This window comes from Hoplias malabaricus, chromosome 2, assembly GCF_029633855.1.
Source record: "Hoplias malabaricus isolate fHopMal1 chromosome 2, fHopMal1.hap1, whole genome shotgun sequence".
NCBI lineage: Eukaryota > Metazoa > Chordata > Actinopteri > Characiformes > Erythrinidae > Hoplias > Hoplias malabaricus.
This window is the reverse complement of record NC_089801.1, coordinates 11,793,963-11,810,861: the sequence shown is the minus strand read 5'-3', so window position 1 is coordinate 11,810,861 and position 16,899 is coordinate 11,793,963. Positions and strand designations below refer to the sequence as shown.

The following is a 16,899-nucleotide window of genomic DNA, read 5'->3' as shown; positions in this document are numbered from 1 at the left end:
TCTTGCTGGTGGGATCTAATTATTCTTTAAAAGTAACAACTATTCTGTAAGCAGACGAATGAAAGTTTCTGTGAACACTAATTTTAAATCATGCTTTTTTCTGCTAGTGATACACTTCTAGGTAAACATTTATTGAAACAATTCTAGTTGATGGCTTGAATTTGTGAAACAAAAGTAAATATTGACTTACATTTCCATCACAAGTTCTGTACTTCACAGGTCCTGGATTTATTATCTGGACACAGCTAACCCTAATGGTTTTGGAGACAGAAAATGACTATTTTCAGGTTTGATGTTAACACTTGGGCACGGTGGCGCAGCAGGTAGTGTCGCAGTCACACCGCTCCGAGTGACTGTCTGTGAGGAGTTGGTGTGTTCTCCCCGTGTCCGCGTGGGTTTCCTCCGGGTGCTCCGGTTTCCTCCCACAGTCCAAAAAAACACACGTTGGTAGGTGGATTGGCGACTCAAAAAGTGTCCGTAGGTGTGTGTGTGAGTGTGTGTGTCTGTGTTGCCCTGTGAAGGACTGGCGCCCCCTCCAGGGTGTATTCCCGCCTTGCGCCCAATGATTCCAGGTAGGCTCTGGATTGTATAAGCCGTTACAGATAATGAATGAGTGAATGTTACCACTTATTGGAACTGTTCAGTGTTCCTAATGAAATGTTGCTGTGAAAAACATGTTCAGTATTCCTCATAACTTTCAGAGTTCTGCAGGTCATGATTTTTTAAAAATATATATAATATGTTCTTACTTACTGCATGTTCTGAAAGTCTTAGCCAGGTTTTTACTATCAGTGCAATTAATGTTGGCAAATTAGGTCATTTTTGTTTAATATATATCTTTGGCTGTTGTCTGTAGCGTCAGGGAATGGTGATGTTTGTGTGTCGTCCTGATGTTCAGTCCCAGCTCTGTGCTGTCTGGAGTGTCCTCCATTAAGATACAAAAGAGCTGAATATTTTTGTCTTTTGCAGCATGACTGGATCCTGGCCACTAGAAGTTTATCAAAAACAAGGTATATGAGTACAATCTCTATCAAGATTTTTTCATTCCTCACACAGTCATGGTATATTATTCATTCATTCATTATCTGTAACCGCTTATCCAATTCAGGGTTGCGGGGGTCCAGAGCCTACCTGGAATCATTGGGCGCAAGGCGGGAATACACCCTGGAGGGGGCGCCAGTCCTTCACAGGCACACTCACACTTTTTTTTTTTGGAGTCGGCAAACCACCAGATTTTGGACTGTAGGAGGAAACCCACGCAGACACAGGGAGAACACACCAACTCCTCACAGACAGTCACCCAGAACGGGAATCAAACCCACAACCTCCAGGTCCCTGGAGCTGTGTGACTGCGACACTACCTGCTGCGCCACCGTGCCGCCTTCATTGTATGTTAATCATTATTTATAAATGTCGTATCTGACAGAACATTCCAGTCCAGGTGAAGGTTGATGACTGCTCTGTTCTCAAGCTGTTGGAAAGTTGTAAATAAACAGAAAACAGTTCTACTGGCACAAGATTTTTATGTAATTCAAACATTTGTGGAATACATAATCTAGTCTTTCACATACCTTCATCAAAAACACACAACAGTCCATGGTGATTACATTCAGGTTGTTTAATGCTATCAGCTGAATGTATGTTTCTGTACACACTACACATGGCACTCAGATGGCCATTTGATTTTTTGCCTGAGTGATAACCACAGTTTATTACTTTGTTAAGGTTATATCAGTAAGGCTTAGAAATGCATTCTAGTTGCGTTTAGAGAATGTCACCTGCAAGGTACACAGACATATCAGTCAAATTAAATATCTTGTACATGTAGCTTACTCCTCAGACACATTGCACTCTATAATATCTGAACAGCAATGTGTTAGTTTATACTAATGTCTTTCAGAAGAATTCAGCTTGTTGAATCTGAAAGGTAAAGGAGAGTTACATTCACCAGCATTCGCCGGGTAGTTGTGTGACTGTTCTTACAGCTGAACTGGGCTTTTCACTTTTCACTTTGCTTACTGTGCTGTAGCCTTCACAATGAAAAAACTAGGGTTTGTTTTTAAAATGTTGAATTGGAATGTAGGTTATGTGGTTATTTTATAACTACCTGTTTTGTTTTACTAAAATTGTAAAACGATATCTACATGTTTCTTTGATGTCTTTCAGGGATGCCCCTTATTGTACTGGAGGGCACACTATTAAATGTAGTTCTGAATGTGGACAGCCAAGCTATTTTAATGCTGGCACTAGTGTGTTGCCTCTTAGGACATCGTTGGAAAACAATCATTCCAGGCCTGAGCACAATCTCAGTGGCTTGACAGTAAGTGTAAGTAGTATTATGATATTTTCAATACACTAAGACACAGAGTTGTACTCTAATGAATGATTCTCAAATTTGAAATGTACAGGTGTAGTGATTGGAAACTCTACAGTGTGGAATACCAAGAGCTTTGTACCATGTGTTGACTGGAGTGCTGCATGAACTGCTGAAAGACATAAAACTGCAAAAAATATATGCGCACTGTGTATGGTTTTGAGGATTATTCTTCAGACGAGTGGTTGCAAAAAAGTCAACATAAAAATGTGTCAAGAACTGAAAACTTTGTTGAAAATATGCAATTAAAAGCTGTTATGCTGTCTGTTATAAACTGATATGAAGAGTATGCTTCTGTTTATTATTTATTGTCTACAGACTACTTTGGGCCCTGGAGACAGGGGAACTTTTGGTGTTCTCAATCACGTCCAATTTTAATATATATTTATTCATAAACAGTAAATCTTTATCAGGACTGGCAGCAAACCAGAGAAAACTGGTAATGGTGGAGGGCTAACAGGGGTCCACAATGTTGCTTAGAAAAACTATTTTACAGTGTCTTTACTGTAGAAGCCATGTGTGCAGTGCCTTAACAATGTAGCACTCTGAGTAACACTATGTAACGCTGGTGAAAATAAGCAGGAAGGAGCTTCAGATGATATCCAAAAGATGGCAGCAGAGTCTGTGACATGATTCCAGCAGATGGTTAGATAAGTTGCTTTTTATATCTAAAAAGCTTATTAGCATCCTTGTTGTTGATGTCACTAAGCCAAGGCTGGGAAGAGGCAGGACTCTGTGACATTGCTGTGTACTTTAATGGTAAGGTACACAACTGGACTCGTTGTTTCAAAGTTGTTATCTTTGAAAATACATTTACAGTGTTTGTAGTGTTATTACCGATGATCAGATCAGTGACCAGAATTAACCTCTAAATTATTCTATAATTCTAAATCAGATTGGATTATGTTATATTAAACTATTTTAATTGTACACAATGCTTATAAATAGCAAGCAAATGCAGTTTAGCATCTAGAAAGTGTAAATTTAAAAATTGTTTATTTCAAACTGCTTCATAGTATTAAAATTAATTATTGACATTCTATAACCTAAAAATATAGTAGTTTGAAAATGGCAAGTTAGAAGCGTTTATTCGTCACTTAAGGTCTGCAAAAGCATGTGCATAGATTTGTTCTGTTCTTGGGAATAATATTGGATACAAAAATACATGTGAGTTTTGGTTTAGATGATTTTAATACAGTGATTTCAATGTTAGTGAATGTGAATTTCATGTATTATTTCTTAATTTGTCTTTTTGTAATATGCAGCATTTACTAGAATTTGACGGAGAGAGGGAGAATGTTTGAATATCGAAATACAGTTAAACATAAAAAATGCATTTCCACATATAATATGATGTATAGTACATAAACCATACTTATAAAATTATTTAGCTGACATTCATTAAGCAATTATTTCTGGAATATTGATTATTTATTAATGAATTCTGTTAAAAATGCATTTATTTTATATGCTGTGTATGCTCTTTTCTTTTCTTTTTTGGGTGCTGCCTCCAGTATAAAATTGCTTGCATCATCTGAAGTAGTCAAGGAGGATGACAACAGTAACTAAGCCCACCACAGCAGAGAGGACAGATCGGACCACCAGCTCAAGTCTGCCACAACAGTGGACACTGGACATGCCTGAGGATAAAGAGAGAATGTTTGAATGTAGAAGGAAGGGATAAACATACATATATATATATATATATATCTGCTCTATAGTAGAATAATAAAGTGGTCTTACCCAACAGTGGACAGATCTCTGTGATGTTCAATCGTACTGAGTGGTTACTGACTGGGTTGGAAGCTACACAGCTGTATTTATGATGGTCCTGATTGTCCTTTACCTCCAGAAGGACATAGAGAGGGGCACTGAGGTTAGGATTACTGCTCTGTGTCAGTGTATCTCGGCCTCTAGTCCATGACAGAGTGACCATTGGACCATTTTTGGCCAAACAAAGCACTGCACAGAGATCAGAACACTCTGTTTCATTGCTGATGATGACACTTTGAGGTTGGGTCAGCTCTTCTGCAATATTAAAATCGCATTTGTTCAAAACACAAATGTAGAATCCACATTAGAAGCTGACTTATTTATTTTTTCTGATACATTCACACATGCCCCTCATTAGCAGGGCTACTTCATTCACAGCTTTCATTGCTTACCTATGAGTTTTGTAGAGCAGAAATCTGTTGTCCTTTTGATTTTGATCACAGGTACAGAAACATGTTCTGGGGAACAAAGTATAAATATTTAAAAAACGGCCGCCCTTGTGTGAAGGACCCACTCTATGGAGCATAATATTTTTGTTCAGGGGCTACAGAGCAATTCAATTTTTAGTGTCCTGAGACCAGCAAAATAACAATGTTTATCAAAAGAAATTAGTTATTATTTATTCATTTTGTGTGCATCATTTTGGTGGTAAAACAAATGATAACAAAAATATAATGCACTCAGGTTGCTGCAAAACTCAGCATGCAGTTATGCCTCAGGCAGATTTATGAATGATTACAGGTGTAGTCTGATTAGGCACTAGGTCTTTTTATAAAAGGGTTTTCCCCCTCTGCCCTATAAAAAGGCTCTCAGAGGCTACTTTTGGGTGATGTACATCTTGGTGAGTGTTTGTTGAGTGGTAGACAGTGCTACAATGCACTCAACTCGAAGATACTTTCCCAAGCTAACAGACTTTGAGCATGGGTGCATCATTGCACTGAGAGATATAGGATGGTTGTTATGACGAATTGCCCGCCACCTAGGCCATTCTGAACAAGCAAATAGGAGGTGCTGGGAGCACTGATGTCATGAATGAGAAACCTGGACTGCTACAGATGTATCATCTGTATCATCTTTAGCGACGAATCCAGGTTCTGGGATCCGACAATGGTTGCCTCATAGTGAGCACTTCAATCCTGCTTTTGCTGTCTCTATTGTCAGGGGTGATGATCTGGGGAGTCATGGCAACGGTCAGTCACCTGTAGCAGTGATAAGAGGGAGCTGTATCACTGTAGCTAAATGTGTTGCCTCTCATGGCAGGGCTTTCATCTGGCATTTTTCAGCATGATAATGCATGCCAACACACCGCTAGGGTTTCCCGGGAATGTCTTTGCCAGATTGCAACACTTCCTTGGCCTCAGTTGCCAAATTTATCACCAATCAAGCATTTATGGGTCCAGCTGGGATGTCAGCTTTGGCAACCCAAGAGTGTGCAGGATCTACAGGCCCAGCTGCAACATATATGGGCAAATGTGCTGAAGGATGCCACACAGAACCTTTATCAGCCTCCATGCACAACCGTATCTCGTCTTGCATCCAACATAAAAGCAGCACCACAGGGCACCATTTTTTTAATCAGTGAGTGTATTTTAACTAAAAAAATAAAGTAGTTTAAAACATTTAAAAACAGATCAATATTTTCTTACCATAAACAGTGACATTAAAATATTTGGCTGGAATGTCTTTACTGATGAACTGGACTTTGTAAAATCCAGAGTCGTTGATGCTGATGTTGCTGATTGTCAGAGCTCCAGTGTGCGCATCCAGCTGCAGTCTGTCTTTGAATTGTTCGTGGTAAAGTGTGCCAGTTTTATCTCCAGACAGCACTGCTATGTAAGAATCTGTATTTCCAAATATCCATGACAATACATCATCGTGTAATATTTCAGTCCAGTTAAAGTTTAGGGTTATATTCACTCCCTCTAATACTTCTACAGTCTCCACTCCACCATTTACAGCTGCTCTTACAACTGCAAAAGAGACAGTGGCATGTGAAATTAATGCCTGCACACAGCTAATAGTCGCAGGAGCACAGTGATAAAGCAGAAGCAGGCTGTTGTTCAAGATCCCACACCACAAGCTGCATTAGAAACATAATCAGGTCTGCAGACTACTGTTAATAGAAGTAGTAACAACTTTTACTGGTTCAAAGTCTGCACTTATAGCTGTCTTTACAGCTGCAAAATTGATGTTCCAGGGAAAGCACATTTCCCTTAGATGGGTCTGCTTGAGTGCACCACAGAGAGGCCAAACAGGAAATGTCTAGTAAACCTTTGTCCTAATTTATATGTCAAACATCCTGAAAACATCAAAAGGTATTTTTCTCTTGTGCCTTGTATTTCTGAAACATAGACTGCAATATATCTTTACCAGTAACAAAATACTTTTGGTAACACTTTATTTATAGGCTATCTATAAAGAACCTTCATAAAACACATATAAAAATGACAGCATTACAAAGTAAACCACTTTTGGTTTGTTTTTAGTATGTATTTACATAATGGCCTTAAAAGTGCCAGGCATATGTTGTTTTATACAATTTTATGAAGCTTCCTTCCCACATAATAACCTACAACATACACAAACCTTAATATAGGATCACTCATATTATAAACAGAGTTGTTATGCGACTTTCTTACTTCCATTACTTTTTTACACCATTACACCTTTATATAATACAGTAATGGATCATTTACAATCTCAGTCTAATTCTTGACTTTTTATATATATATATATATATATATATATATATATATATAAGACCCTTTGGTTCCAAAACAGCTTACCTGTGGCGCAGATGATAAACCAGAGAGAGGCCGTCATGCTGGAGGGCTAACAGCTGCCCACAGTTTTTTTAAGATCACTATCTTTACTGTGAAAGCTCCAGTGTGCAGTGACCCAGACACTGAAGCCTCACTCAGTGATGCAACACTAAGTGATGTAGGCAACAAAGCTCTCATCAGAGCCACACAGTCCAGCAGAGGGCAGCAAATTTAACGCATGTTTGCTAAGGCTAAGACGTTGGTTCTCAAAATGTGTTCCGTGTACCTCAGGTATTAGGCGAAGCAGCCTGTGGTGGTAAGGCAGATGACATCTGAAAACGTACATTCACTGAATAAGCGATGAAAGATTAACTGAAAATCTGAAGTATTCATGTGTAAATTACACAAAATTCTTTCAGAGATTTCATAATTCTGTTTAAATAAAATTGATTTGTGTTTAAATTTAAAAAGTAACGTGGGCAAATATGAAGTAGTGTATATCAGCATTAAAGAGTACTGTCACCCCAGTTTCCAAATCCCAAAAAACATCTTGCCTTTCTCGCTTGTGGATTGCAAAGTCAGGGAAGCCATACAAAACTGGTGAAGAACTTTGTTTACAACCTGCCAAAGTGGTGACAAGACCAAGTACTGTAACAAAATGGACACAGAGACAGATCTGCTTTTAAAGCTGACTGATCTAATCCTTTCCACGGGGCTCAGTCTTTTCACAAAAATGGTACGCCAACAGTGTTTTTGTGTTTGCTTCTGTGATAGAATTATGTGGTACTTGGAGGTTTTGGTTTGATAACGTGTGGTATTTGGTCTAAAATGTTTGAGAACCAATGGTTAAGTGGTGATACGCAAAGGAAACTGTTAGTCAGTTAACTATTACATTGTTTTTCCCTGTCTGTTTTTGTTGTAGCACCATTTTAATAAATACACATCACAAAAACAAACAAACAAAAACCCATAGCTTCTCTGTCTGCATTTGAGCCAAAAATAAGTGGAGGCAGATCCACACAAAATTACAAATAATCAGATACCCTGGAGACGTCCAGCGTTTTTCTCACCATGGTGAAATTTATTATCTACTTTTTTTCCAAACATTCATAAAGTGATTAGTGCTGACAATTAAGCTGTATCCTCACATGGATCTGAAATGATACACCAGTATGGCAAGAATAGCTAAACCCACCACTACAGAGAGGTACAGTCGGACCACCAGCTCAACTGTTCCGCAACAATGTACACGGGACTGACCTGAGAAGAAGGAAATAGTTCATATCAATAATCTGTACTCTGCAAGAGTCATAGCAGAAGAATGAAATGGTCTTACCCAGTAGTGGACAGATTTCTGTGATGTTGAGCTGTACTGAGTGGTTACTGACTGGGTTGGAAGCTACACAGCTGTAGATGGAATTGTCTTGATTGTCCTTTACCTCCAGAAGGACACAGAGAAGGACACTGCGGTCAGGATTACTGCTCTGTGTCAGTGTATCTTGGCCTCTAGTCCATGATAGAGTAACCATTGGGCCATTTGTGACCGAACAAAGCACAGTACAGGGATCTGAAATGGAGACATCTGAAATATAAAGAGAAATTAGATTGTTAATGTTTATCTGATGAATAAAGACAAGTTTGTTTGACCTTCTGGACCAAGAGATCCCAAAAGACCCTGAGCCCTTGTCCTTTGTCCCTCAGACTGTACAAATCCCTCATTGTTGGCTTGTCCTTAAAGGCTTGTTTCAGCAAATTGGGACTCAGACTTGTCTTGGCAACAGAAATAATGTTTTGACTTAATTGTAGTTAATTTACTGACTGCAGTCCATTGGTGTGTTAGTGTGCGTTGTGCTGGCATGACTGGATCAGACACAGCAAGGTTCCTAGAATTTTTAAGCTCCTCATTGTCACTGCTGAACTGAGAATAGTCCACCAACCAAAAATATCCAGCCAACAACCACCAATGTGTGACTAAAAATGACTAACACAAAATGGGAAGCAACAGATCACAACTAGGGTCTCTGACTTCACATCTAAAGGTGGACAAATGAGGTGTGAGTGTCTAACAGAGTGAATAGTGAGTGGACACATTGTTTAAAAACTCCAACAGTCACTGCTGAGTCTAATCCACTTGTACCAGCTGAAGAAGGTCCACATTATATTACGCTGTAATTTGAATTATGTTTAATGTAAGTACGTCTTGCTGTGTTTATGTTTGAGGCCCTGTCCCCAAAACCAAATGCACACAGACCTAAATTGTGGCACCTATAATTTTTACTTTATTTATTTTACAGGCGGCATGGTGGCGCAGCAAGTAGTGTCGCAGTTTCACATCTCCAGGGACCTGGAGGTCGTGGGTTCGATTCCCGCTCCGGGTGACTGTCTGTGAGGAGTTTGGTGTGTTGTCTGTGTGGGTTTCCTCCCACAGTCCAAAAACACACGTTGGTAGGTGGATTGGCGACTCCAAAGTGTCCGAATGTGTGTGTTGCCCTGTGAAGGACTGGCGCCCCCTCCAGGGTGTATTCCTGCCTTGCGCCCAATGATTCTAGGTAGGCTCTGGACCCACAGCGACCCTGAACTGGATAAGCGCTTACAGATAATGAATGAATTATTTATTTGTTTTTTTACTAACCTGAGAATTCTGATGTGCATTCACTGATTTCTGATATGTTTTTGATAGCAGGAATGGAAACAGGTGCTGAGGAAACATAGATTAGATAGATGATAGATAGATAGATACTTTATTGATCCCCAGGGGAAATTAAAGGTCTCAGTAGCTTACAGACTTAGACATCACGTACACGAATCACTAAACAGCAATGGACTAATAGAGTTTTAAAAAAAAAAAAAAAAAAAAAAAAAAAAAAAAAAAAAATCAAATACCCAAGAAGCTGACAGTGTGCTTAAGAATAATCAATCAATCAATCAATCGTCAGAGTAATCAAACATAGCCTGGCAAGAATCTGTGATACTGTGAGCAGCTGGGGATGATCTCTTTTGTGCAGCATATGATTTAAAATTTGAAAAGGTGTGGATAATGCAATGGGTATGGAATGTGCAATATAAGTACAGTGCAATAACAGTGCAGTTTCAGAATTAGAAATAAATATATTAAATAAAATAGTGCAAGGCAATTTAGTGCAATGTACCTGTATTAAGTATACACCTACTATTGTAGCTGTCAGATTAAGGTACACATGAGGTAGATGAGTTGGTTGACTTGTCCAGTGGTTGACCTGTCTATTGTCCAGTTAGGTACACATGTGCAATATGGAGGAGGTGGAGGTGGTGGTGGTGTTGGATGGACAGACAGACTATGCAGAGAAGTCCAACTCTCCTCTCCCCTTTAGTGAAGCATTGAACAGCTCAATAGCCCTGGGGACAAATGACTTCCTCAGTCTGTCAGTTGAGCCTGGCAGTGAGCGAAGTCTCCAGCTGATCAAGCTCTTCTGCTTGGTTATGATACTGTGGAGTGGATGGCACTCATTGTCCAAGATGCTAATCAGTTTGTTCAGGGTCCTCTTGTTTGATATGGAAGTGATGCACTCCAGTTCAGCCCCCACCACAGAGCCAGCTTTCTTAACCAGCCTGTCTAGTCGCCCAGCATCCCTCTTCTTTATGCTTCCTCCCCAGCATACCACAGCATAAAAGAGGACACTGGCAACAACAGTCTGGTAAAACATCCTGAGGAGCTTACTGCAGACATTGAAGGACCCCAACCTCCTCAGGAAGTACAGCCTGCTCTGCCCTTTCTTGTAGAGTGCTTCAGTGTTGGCTGACCAGTCCAGTTTATTGTTTAGGTGTAAGCCCAGATACTTATAGGTGTCCACCACCTCCACGTCGACCCCATCAATGGTGACTGGTAGCAGGACAGGCTTTGACCTGCGGAAGTCCACCACCATCTCCTTGGTCTTTGAAGTGTTCAGTTGGAGGTGGTTCAGTTTGCACCATTGCACAAAGACCTCCACCAGGCTCCTGTACTCCTCCTCCTGCTCGTTCCTGATACACCCCACAATTGCAGTATCATCAGAGAACTTCTGCATGTGGCACGACTCAGTGTTGTAGCAGAAGTCAGATGTGTACAGGGTGAACAGGACTGGTGAGAGCACAGTACCTTGTGGAGCTCCTGTGCTGCAGATCATGGTGTCGGAGAGACAGTTCTTCAATCTCACGTACTGTGGCCGCTCTAACAGATAATCTGTAATCCAGGTTACCAGGTGAGCGTCCACACCCATCTGTTGGAGCTTGTCTCCCAGTCTGAGAGGTTGGATGGTGTTGAAAGCGCTTGAGAAGTCAAAGAACATGATTCTCACAGCACTGTTCCCCTTGTCCAGGTGTGAATGTGTCCTGTGTAGGAGATAAGTGATGGCATCCTCCACGCCCACTTTCTCCTGGTATGCAAACTGTAGTGGGTCCAGTGCATGGCGTACCTGGGGTCTCAGTATGCATAAGACCAGTCTCTCCATTGTCTTCATCACATGTGATGTTAGAGCCACAGGCCTGTAGTCGTTAAATTCACTCGGGTGTGGCTTCTTAGGGACAGGGGTGAGACATGATGTCTTCCACAGTGTTGGAACTCGACCAAGACGGAGACTCAGGTTGAAGATGTGCTTCAGTGGCTCACCCAGTTCAGCAGCACAGGCCTTGAGCAGCCTTGGACACAGTCTGTCTGGCCCGGCAGCCTTACCAGGTTGTAGTCTCCTCAGCTGTCCTCTGACCTGATCAGCCGTGACGATGGGGGGAAGGGGGATGGGGGCAGGGGAGGTGATTGCAACAACAATTAAAGATTAAACAACACACATAGTTCAAAATAAATCTTGTAATGTCAAAAAGGGTGTAAACACATTATATTTAGTGAATGGGGAAAAATCTTCCCAGAATTAGACTTTGGAAGGATCCAGTAACTTTGGGAAAAGTTGGAATGTTGTTTGACAATCATGCGATATAAGTACTTCTTGTTGTGGCTGAACACAATCAAATTCTCACAGAAATATTTTCATTCCATATTAATATTATTAATCAGCTAACAGACAGGCAATGAGATTTAGGCCCTCGTTTCTTACCATAAACATAAACACTGTATTGCTGGCTGGAGACTTCTATGCTGATGATCTGGACTTTATATTCCCCAGAGTCATTGATGCTGATGTTGCTGATGGTCAGAGCTCCAGTGTGTGTGTCCAGCTTCAGTCTGTTCCTGAATCTCTCAGCAGAAATAGTGACCTTGTCTCTGTTCACTAGCTGAGCTAAGACAGTGCCTCCAGGTCCAAACGTCCACAGTATAACATCCCCCATCTTCTTCCTAACCAAGTCTGCCCTTAGAGTTGCAGTCTCTCCCTCAGCAAAGTCCAACCTATGAACTTTATCCTTTACAACTGCCCTTACGACTGAAAAAAATGTCAACACACAGCTGATTGTAATAGTGTAACTAGCTGTTGTTTAAGTCTACGTCAAAAAGCATTAGTAACATAGTTATAAAGTACTAAAAATCTTTTGCTCCACACAGCAGTAACCAAGTAGTAGTTAAGTAGGAACAAGTTCATACAAAATTAGCAGAAATACCGCAAGAAATTTTTGGTTCATTTTGCACACAGCTATCATGCTAATGTAGTAACATTGTAATGAAATATTTGCATAGTATTATACTGTGTACATTCATTTGAAAAATGTATGGGAGTATGTGAATCACATTGTCCAAACAGGAAATTACCATTTTACCACTCAGCGTAATAGCTCGTAATTTTCAAGTGTTGCAAATATGGAAATGTACACTGGATCAGAAATAGGTTTTGAGATTGAGAAATAAATGTTTTTATTTTTTAAGTCTGCACACTGTTAGCAGTAGTCACAGAGTAATAAAGTAGTCCTAAGCTGGTATTAAACTGTTTTTGTACCATGCTACTAGTAGTCGAACTCTAACTGAATTATAAATAGTCAATTTCAAGCATTGGAAAAGAGATAAAGTTGTGCTGCAATAAGGATATGGACAAATGATTGGGATGTCCAGTCTGACCAAGCTGTTATACTGAAACCAAACTACATCTGTTAAAATGTCTTACCTGCGGCATATATGAAGAACCAGACAGAAACAGTCATTCTGGAGGACACCAGAAAAACTAACAGTGGTCCATAGCTCTGTAATTCCAGTTAAAACATCAGTAAAGCTCCATTAAAACCCATGTTTAATGTAAACCCTAGTAAAGCTGCTTGAAACCATAGTAAAGTCTGAATAAATATTCATTAAACACCCCTTTAAAGCTACATTCAGACCCAGGGTACCACCCACGAAAGTTCCATTAACACTGCTGTAAACACCCCAGTAAACCTGCTAGAACCACAGCAAAACTTGACAACTGCAGGAAACCTGTACAGAATCTTGTAGAGTACTTCTGGTAATTGTAGCCCTTTGTAAGAAGGAAGGGCCCACGTAAATGAGTCCTAAAGTCCAGCAGATGGCAGGAGAGTCTTAACAGAGTCTTGGTCAAGTAAACAATGATAGAATTCTTAAACCACCTGCAGTTTACAATCCATCAGCCAATTCTAACCTTTTAACCACAATTAAACAACAAATGACTATAGTGGGCTTTAATTGATTTTACTGTATTTTCTGAGTGGCTTCATATGCTACTGTTTTTTTTTCTCACTTACATTTTTTTTCTCCTTCCTTCCTCACCCACTGTTTTTTTTTCCTCTCAGTCATCTCATAACTGCTTTCACCTTTCACACATGCGCCCCGCTTCGATCAGTCATTGTCTTTTCTTATCATCTGTTCCAAGACTCCAGCAAGTAAGTAGAAATCTAATAACTAATTACAAATGTAGCGACATATGAATGATGATGCTTTAAGGGTATTGCATACGGTTAAATTACGCTTCAAATTTGAGATTTTTGTCATCGGGTACTTTATAGAAGATATCAAATGCAAATCTATGTAAAGAGGCTGTATTCCAAATCATTTTGGATCATACCTACTGGTCCTAGTTTCACACAATGCATGGACATCTCCTGTGTTAAAAAAGTGGAATGTTGGGGAAAAAAACCCAAAACAAAACAAACCAAAAAAAACCTAATTGTTGGATGCAATTTCTGGTCACATGGCAACTCCCTATTTTTGGGTCATATTCCAACTTTTATTGGATGCTACTATTTTTATTTTTTTTAATTTCCTGTTAAATATTTAATAATAGTGGGCCCAATGCAACAATCAAATATACTTTTACAACTCAAAATTTAGTTTAATAAAACCCAGACTTCCCAAAAGAAACAAACAATCCCTAAAGCGATTCACCACTGACCCAGCAGTGTAGTTAAAGACTGGGTGTAATCCTTTGTTTACGCACAACATCCATAAAATGCTAAGTTAGGTCTACTGTGGCACGGTATTAAAATATTTCTAATGGGTCAACTGAAAACTTATAATAAATATTTAAAGAAACTAGCTGTACTAATGAAAACATTAATAAGTAATTAATAAGCAACTTAATTGAAAAATCAGAGAATCAAACTGCTTTCAGTATTTTAAACATTAAAACAAGCATCTGATTTATGACACAAAACACATTTTCATTTAACTTCACATATTTTTACCTTTCTGCCCAAACACTGACATCAAAACATTTTTATGATTTTGAAATTTTGCACACCCACAAGCTCGAAGAATGCTTTTGGTTTGTTTCTGCACCTTCCCTGTGGTCACTACTTGTAGATTGCCCGCCAAAAAAAGTGAGGGCTGCTTTCTGTGGGGAACTCTTCAGAAGTACATTGCGTCCAAACACAAACACGGCTTGCTGTGCAAAATCACGTTCAGAGCCATTTACAGCATCTCGTAAATGGCCAACAGATTTGTTCACAAAAATATACAAATGGTCCTAAAATGCTTAAGTAAACTTGCAGAAAACTGTTAGTTATGAACAGTGTGCTTTCAGTTTGAATTTGAATTGTGGCGTGTTGCAGGGGTGTGATCTAGAGCCTAACCTGCTTTGTCTTTATGCAGTTTGTTGCAAAGGAGGTGGTTTCCTGTTAATGCTGGCAACACAAAAGGATCAAAGCTATGCAACACCTCCTTTAGCTTGATTTCTCTTCACTGTTCTCAAAACTTAGTGACTGTTCTTTAAGTTGTGAAGCGTCATAGCCACTGACTTAATACATACATTTAGGTATTAAAGTAGGTGTTTAATTGGTTATAGCCACCAATTAAACACCTATTTTAATAACGTAAGATAAGAAACATTTTTAAGTAGTCTGAAAAAACATTTGAAAGCAGTGATGTTATGCTTGGTTATAAAAACTGTATCCAGGTGCTAGTCTTAGTCTGAATGGGCTGAGGCACACCAGTTTGCCAAATAATGCTTCAGTGAACAACGCAAGAGTTTAAGTGCAATGAGTACAACTGCAGGGATTTTAGGTTTCATCTTACAGAGTTAATAACTTTAAGGTTAAGGAAAGACCAAAGACGGCAACTACAGATCATTACAATTGTCCAGTTGACTAGCTAAATTTAGCTTTCAAAAACCTGACTAACCATATTTAAATTAGAAAAAAGGAACACTAGGTAGAGTTTTGACCTTAGACTTTCAGCTTCAAAATTATTGTGATGATTCACTGACCTGTATTAGGGAGAATAGATCCTTTGTCATTGCTACAGTGGGGGTCAGCACTGCACTTTGTAACTTTAAGAAGGTAATCACCCTTTTCCCTCCTCATTTCAGGACATTGATCTAAACATGAATTACATTCTGCCACTATAGGGGGAGCCCTGGAGCAAAAATTTACACTTTAAAAGATACAATTACACAGTTTGGGGATTACACTCTGATCATCGTTCACAAAACTGTCATTTGTAACTTGCAAATGTTACATGTTTTCCAAAAGAAAAGCGGTATACGGCTGTTAATGAAGCTGATTCACTGAAATTAACCCTGGGTTATCTTCCTCTTTCTCAGGCATAATGTGGCAGTTGTACACTTTTCTGGCCATGATCTGCTTGGTCATTTCTGATGCCAAGGTTCTGCCAAACACAACAGTCCCACCTGCCAGGAACATGTCACCTTCACTCAACTCTACCACCATGGACAACAGTAATGCAAATGAGACGACCTCATCTAGCCCTGCCCACCCCCCTACAACCAAACCCGTGACAACAGAAATCAAGAGTACACCTGTTTTTGTACCTAACCAGCCAAAACCAAGCATCGAACTTCAAACCTCAACCTCCAAGACACCAAAGACCACCCAGTCACCCACTCACGCGAAAGGTTCCAGTACAATTGATGTGGTGACAGCAGTGCTGTTAATCCTGGTGCTCTTAATATTTGTCTTCCTCTTGTACAGGTGGTACACTCGCAACCCCCACCGGCGCACCTTCCGCGGACTGTTGGAGAGCATAGTGGAGTCAGGGCAACAGGCCTGGGCTACTGTTATGGGTTGTCTCCAGCGTCCCCAGAAGCAGGTAGAGGGGGTGGAGGATGAGGAAGAGGATGAGGAGGAGGAGGAGGAGGAGGAAGAGAAGGATGTGGTGGTTGTGGTGAATGAGGGAGCAAGTGAAGGAGAGAAGACAGAGGGAGCAGCAAAGGGAGAAGTGGAAAAGAAACAGGAGGACGACTCCGATTCCGAGACGGATTCGGACAGTTCGCTGAATGACTACAGTGTCGTGAGTGCCTCCAACTTGACGGAGGATGAGAAGAAGGTGGGTGATGGGGAGAAGGAAGAGGAGGCAGAAGAGGCCGAAGAATTGACGTCCGTCACGTTAGAAGAGGAGGAGAAGGAGAAGGCGGAACCAGGGGAGGGGGATGATCTGACACCATTGTGAAAGTTGGAGGAGATGATAATTGAGGAATTTGTTTAGGGTTATTTTCCTACCTGTGAAAACAGATTAAATGTTTATTATTTTTTTATTTGCAAGCTTGTAAATTTGTGGGTAGATTATAAAAAAAAGAATCTCAATTTTTTTGTATGTATTTTTCTAAATAAAACATACCATTTTAAAAAGTT

General features: G+C 40.0%; 2 protein-coding genes across 2 annotated transcripts; one reads left to right on the top strand and one right to left on the bottom strand.

Annotated features, from left to right (window-relative positions):
• Positions 1-3,877: 3,877 nt before the first annotated feature.
• Positions 3,878-8,438, bottom strand: LOC136675745 (CD48 antigen-like). The gene is made up of 4 exons (XM_066652488.1): positions 8,246-8,438; positions 5,794-6,117; positions 4,118-4,402; positions 3,878-4,014 (listed from the first exon to the last, which is right to left on the bottom strand). The coding sequence occupies exons 1-4, from the start codon at positions 8,436-8,438 to the stop codon at positions 3,905-3,907; spliced, it is 912 nt and encodes a 303-aa protein (XP_066508585.1). The 3' UTR covers positions 3,878-3,904.
• A 4,198-nt stretch (positions 8,439-12,636) lies between these two features.
• LOC136687474 (uncharacterized) lies at positions 12,637-16,851 on the top strand. The gene is made up of 2 exons (XM_066661922.1): positions 12,637-13,695; positions 15,852-16,851. Exon 2 carries the CDS (start codon positions 15,857-15,859, stop codon positions 16,715-16,717), a length of 861 nt encoding a protein of 286 aa, XP_066518019.1. The 5' UTR covers positions 12,637-13,695; positions 15,852-15,856; the 3' UTR covers positions 16,718-16,851.
• Positions 16,852-16,899: the final 48 nt, after the last annotated feature.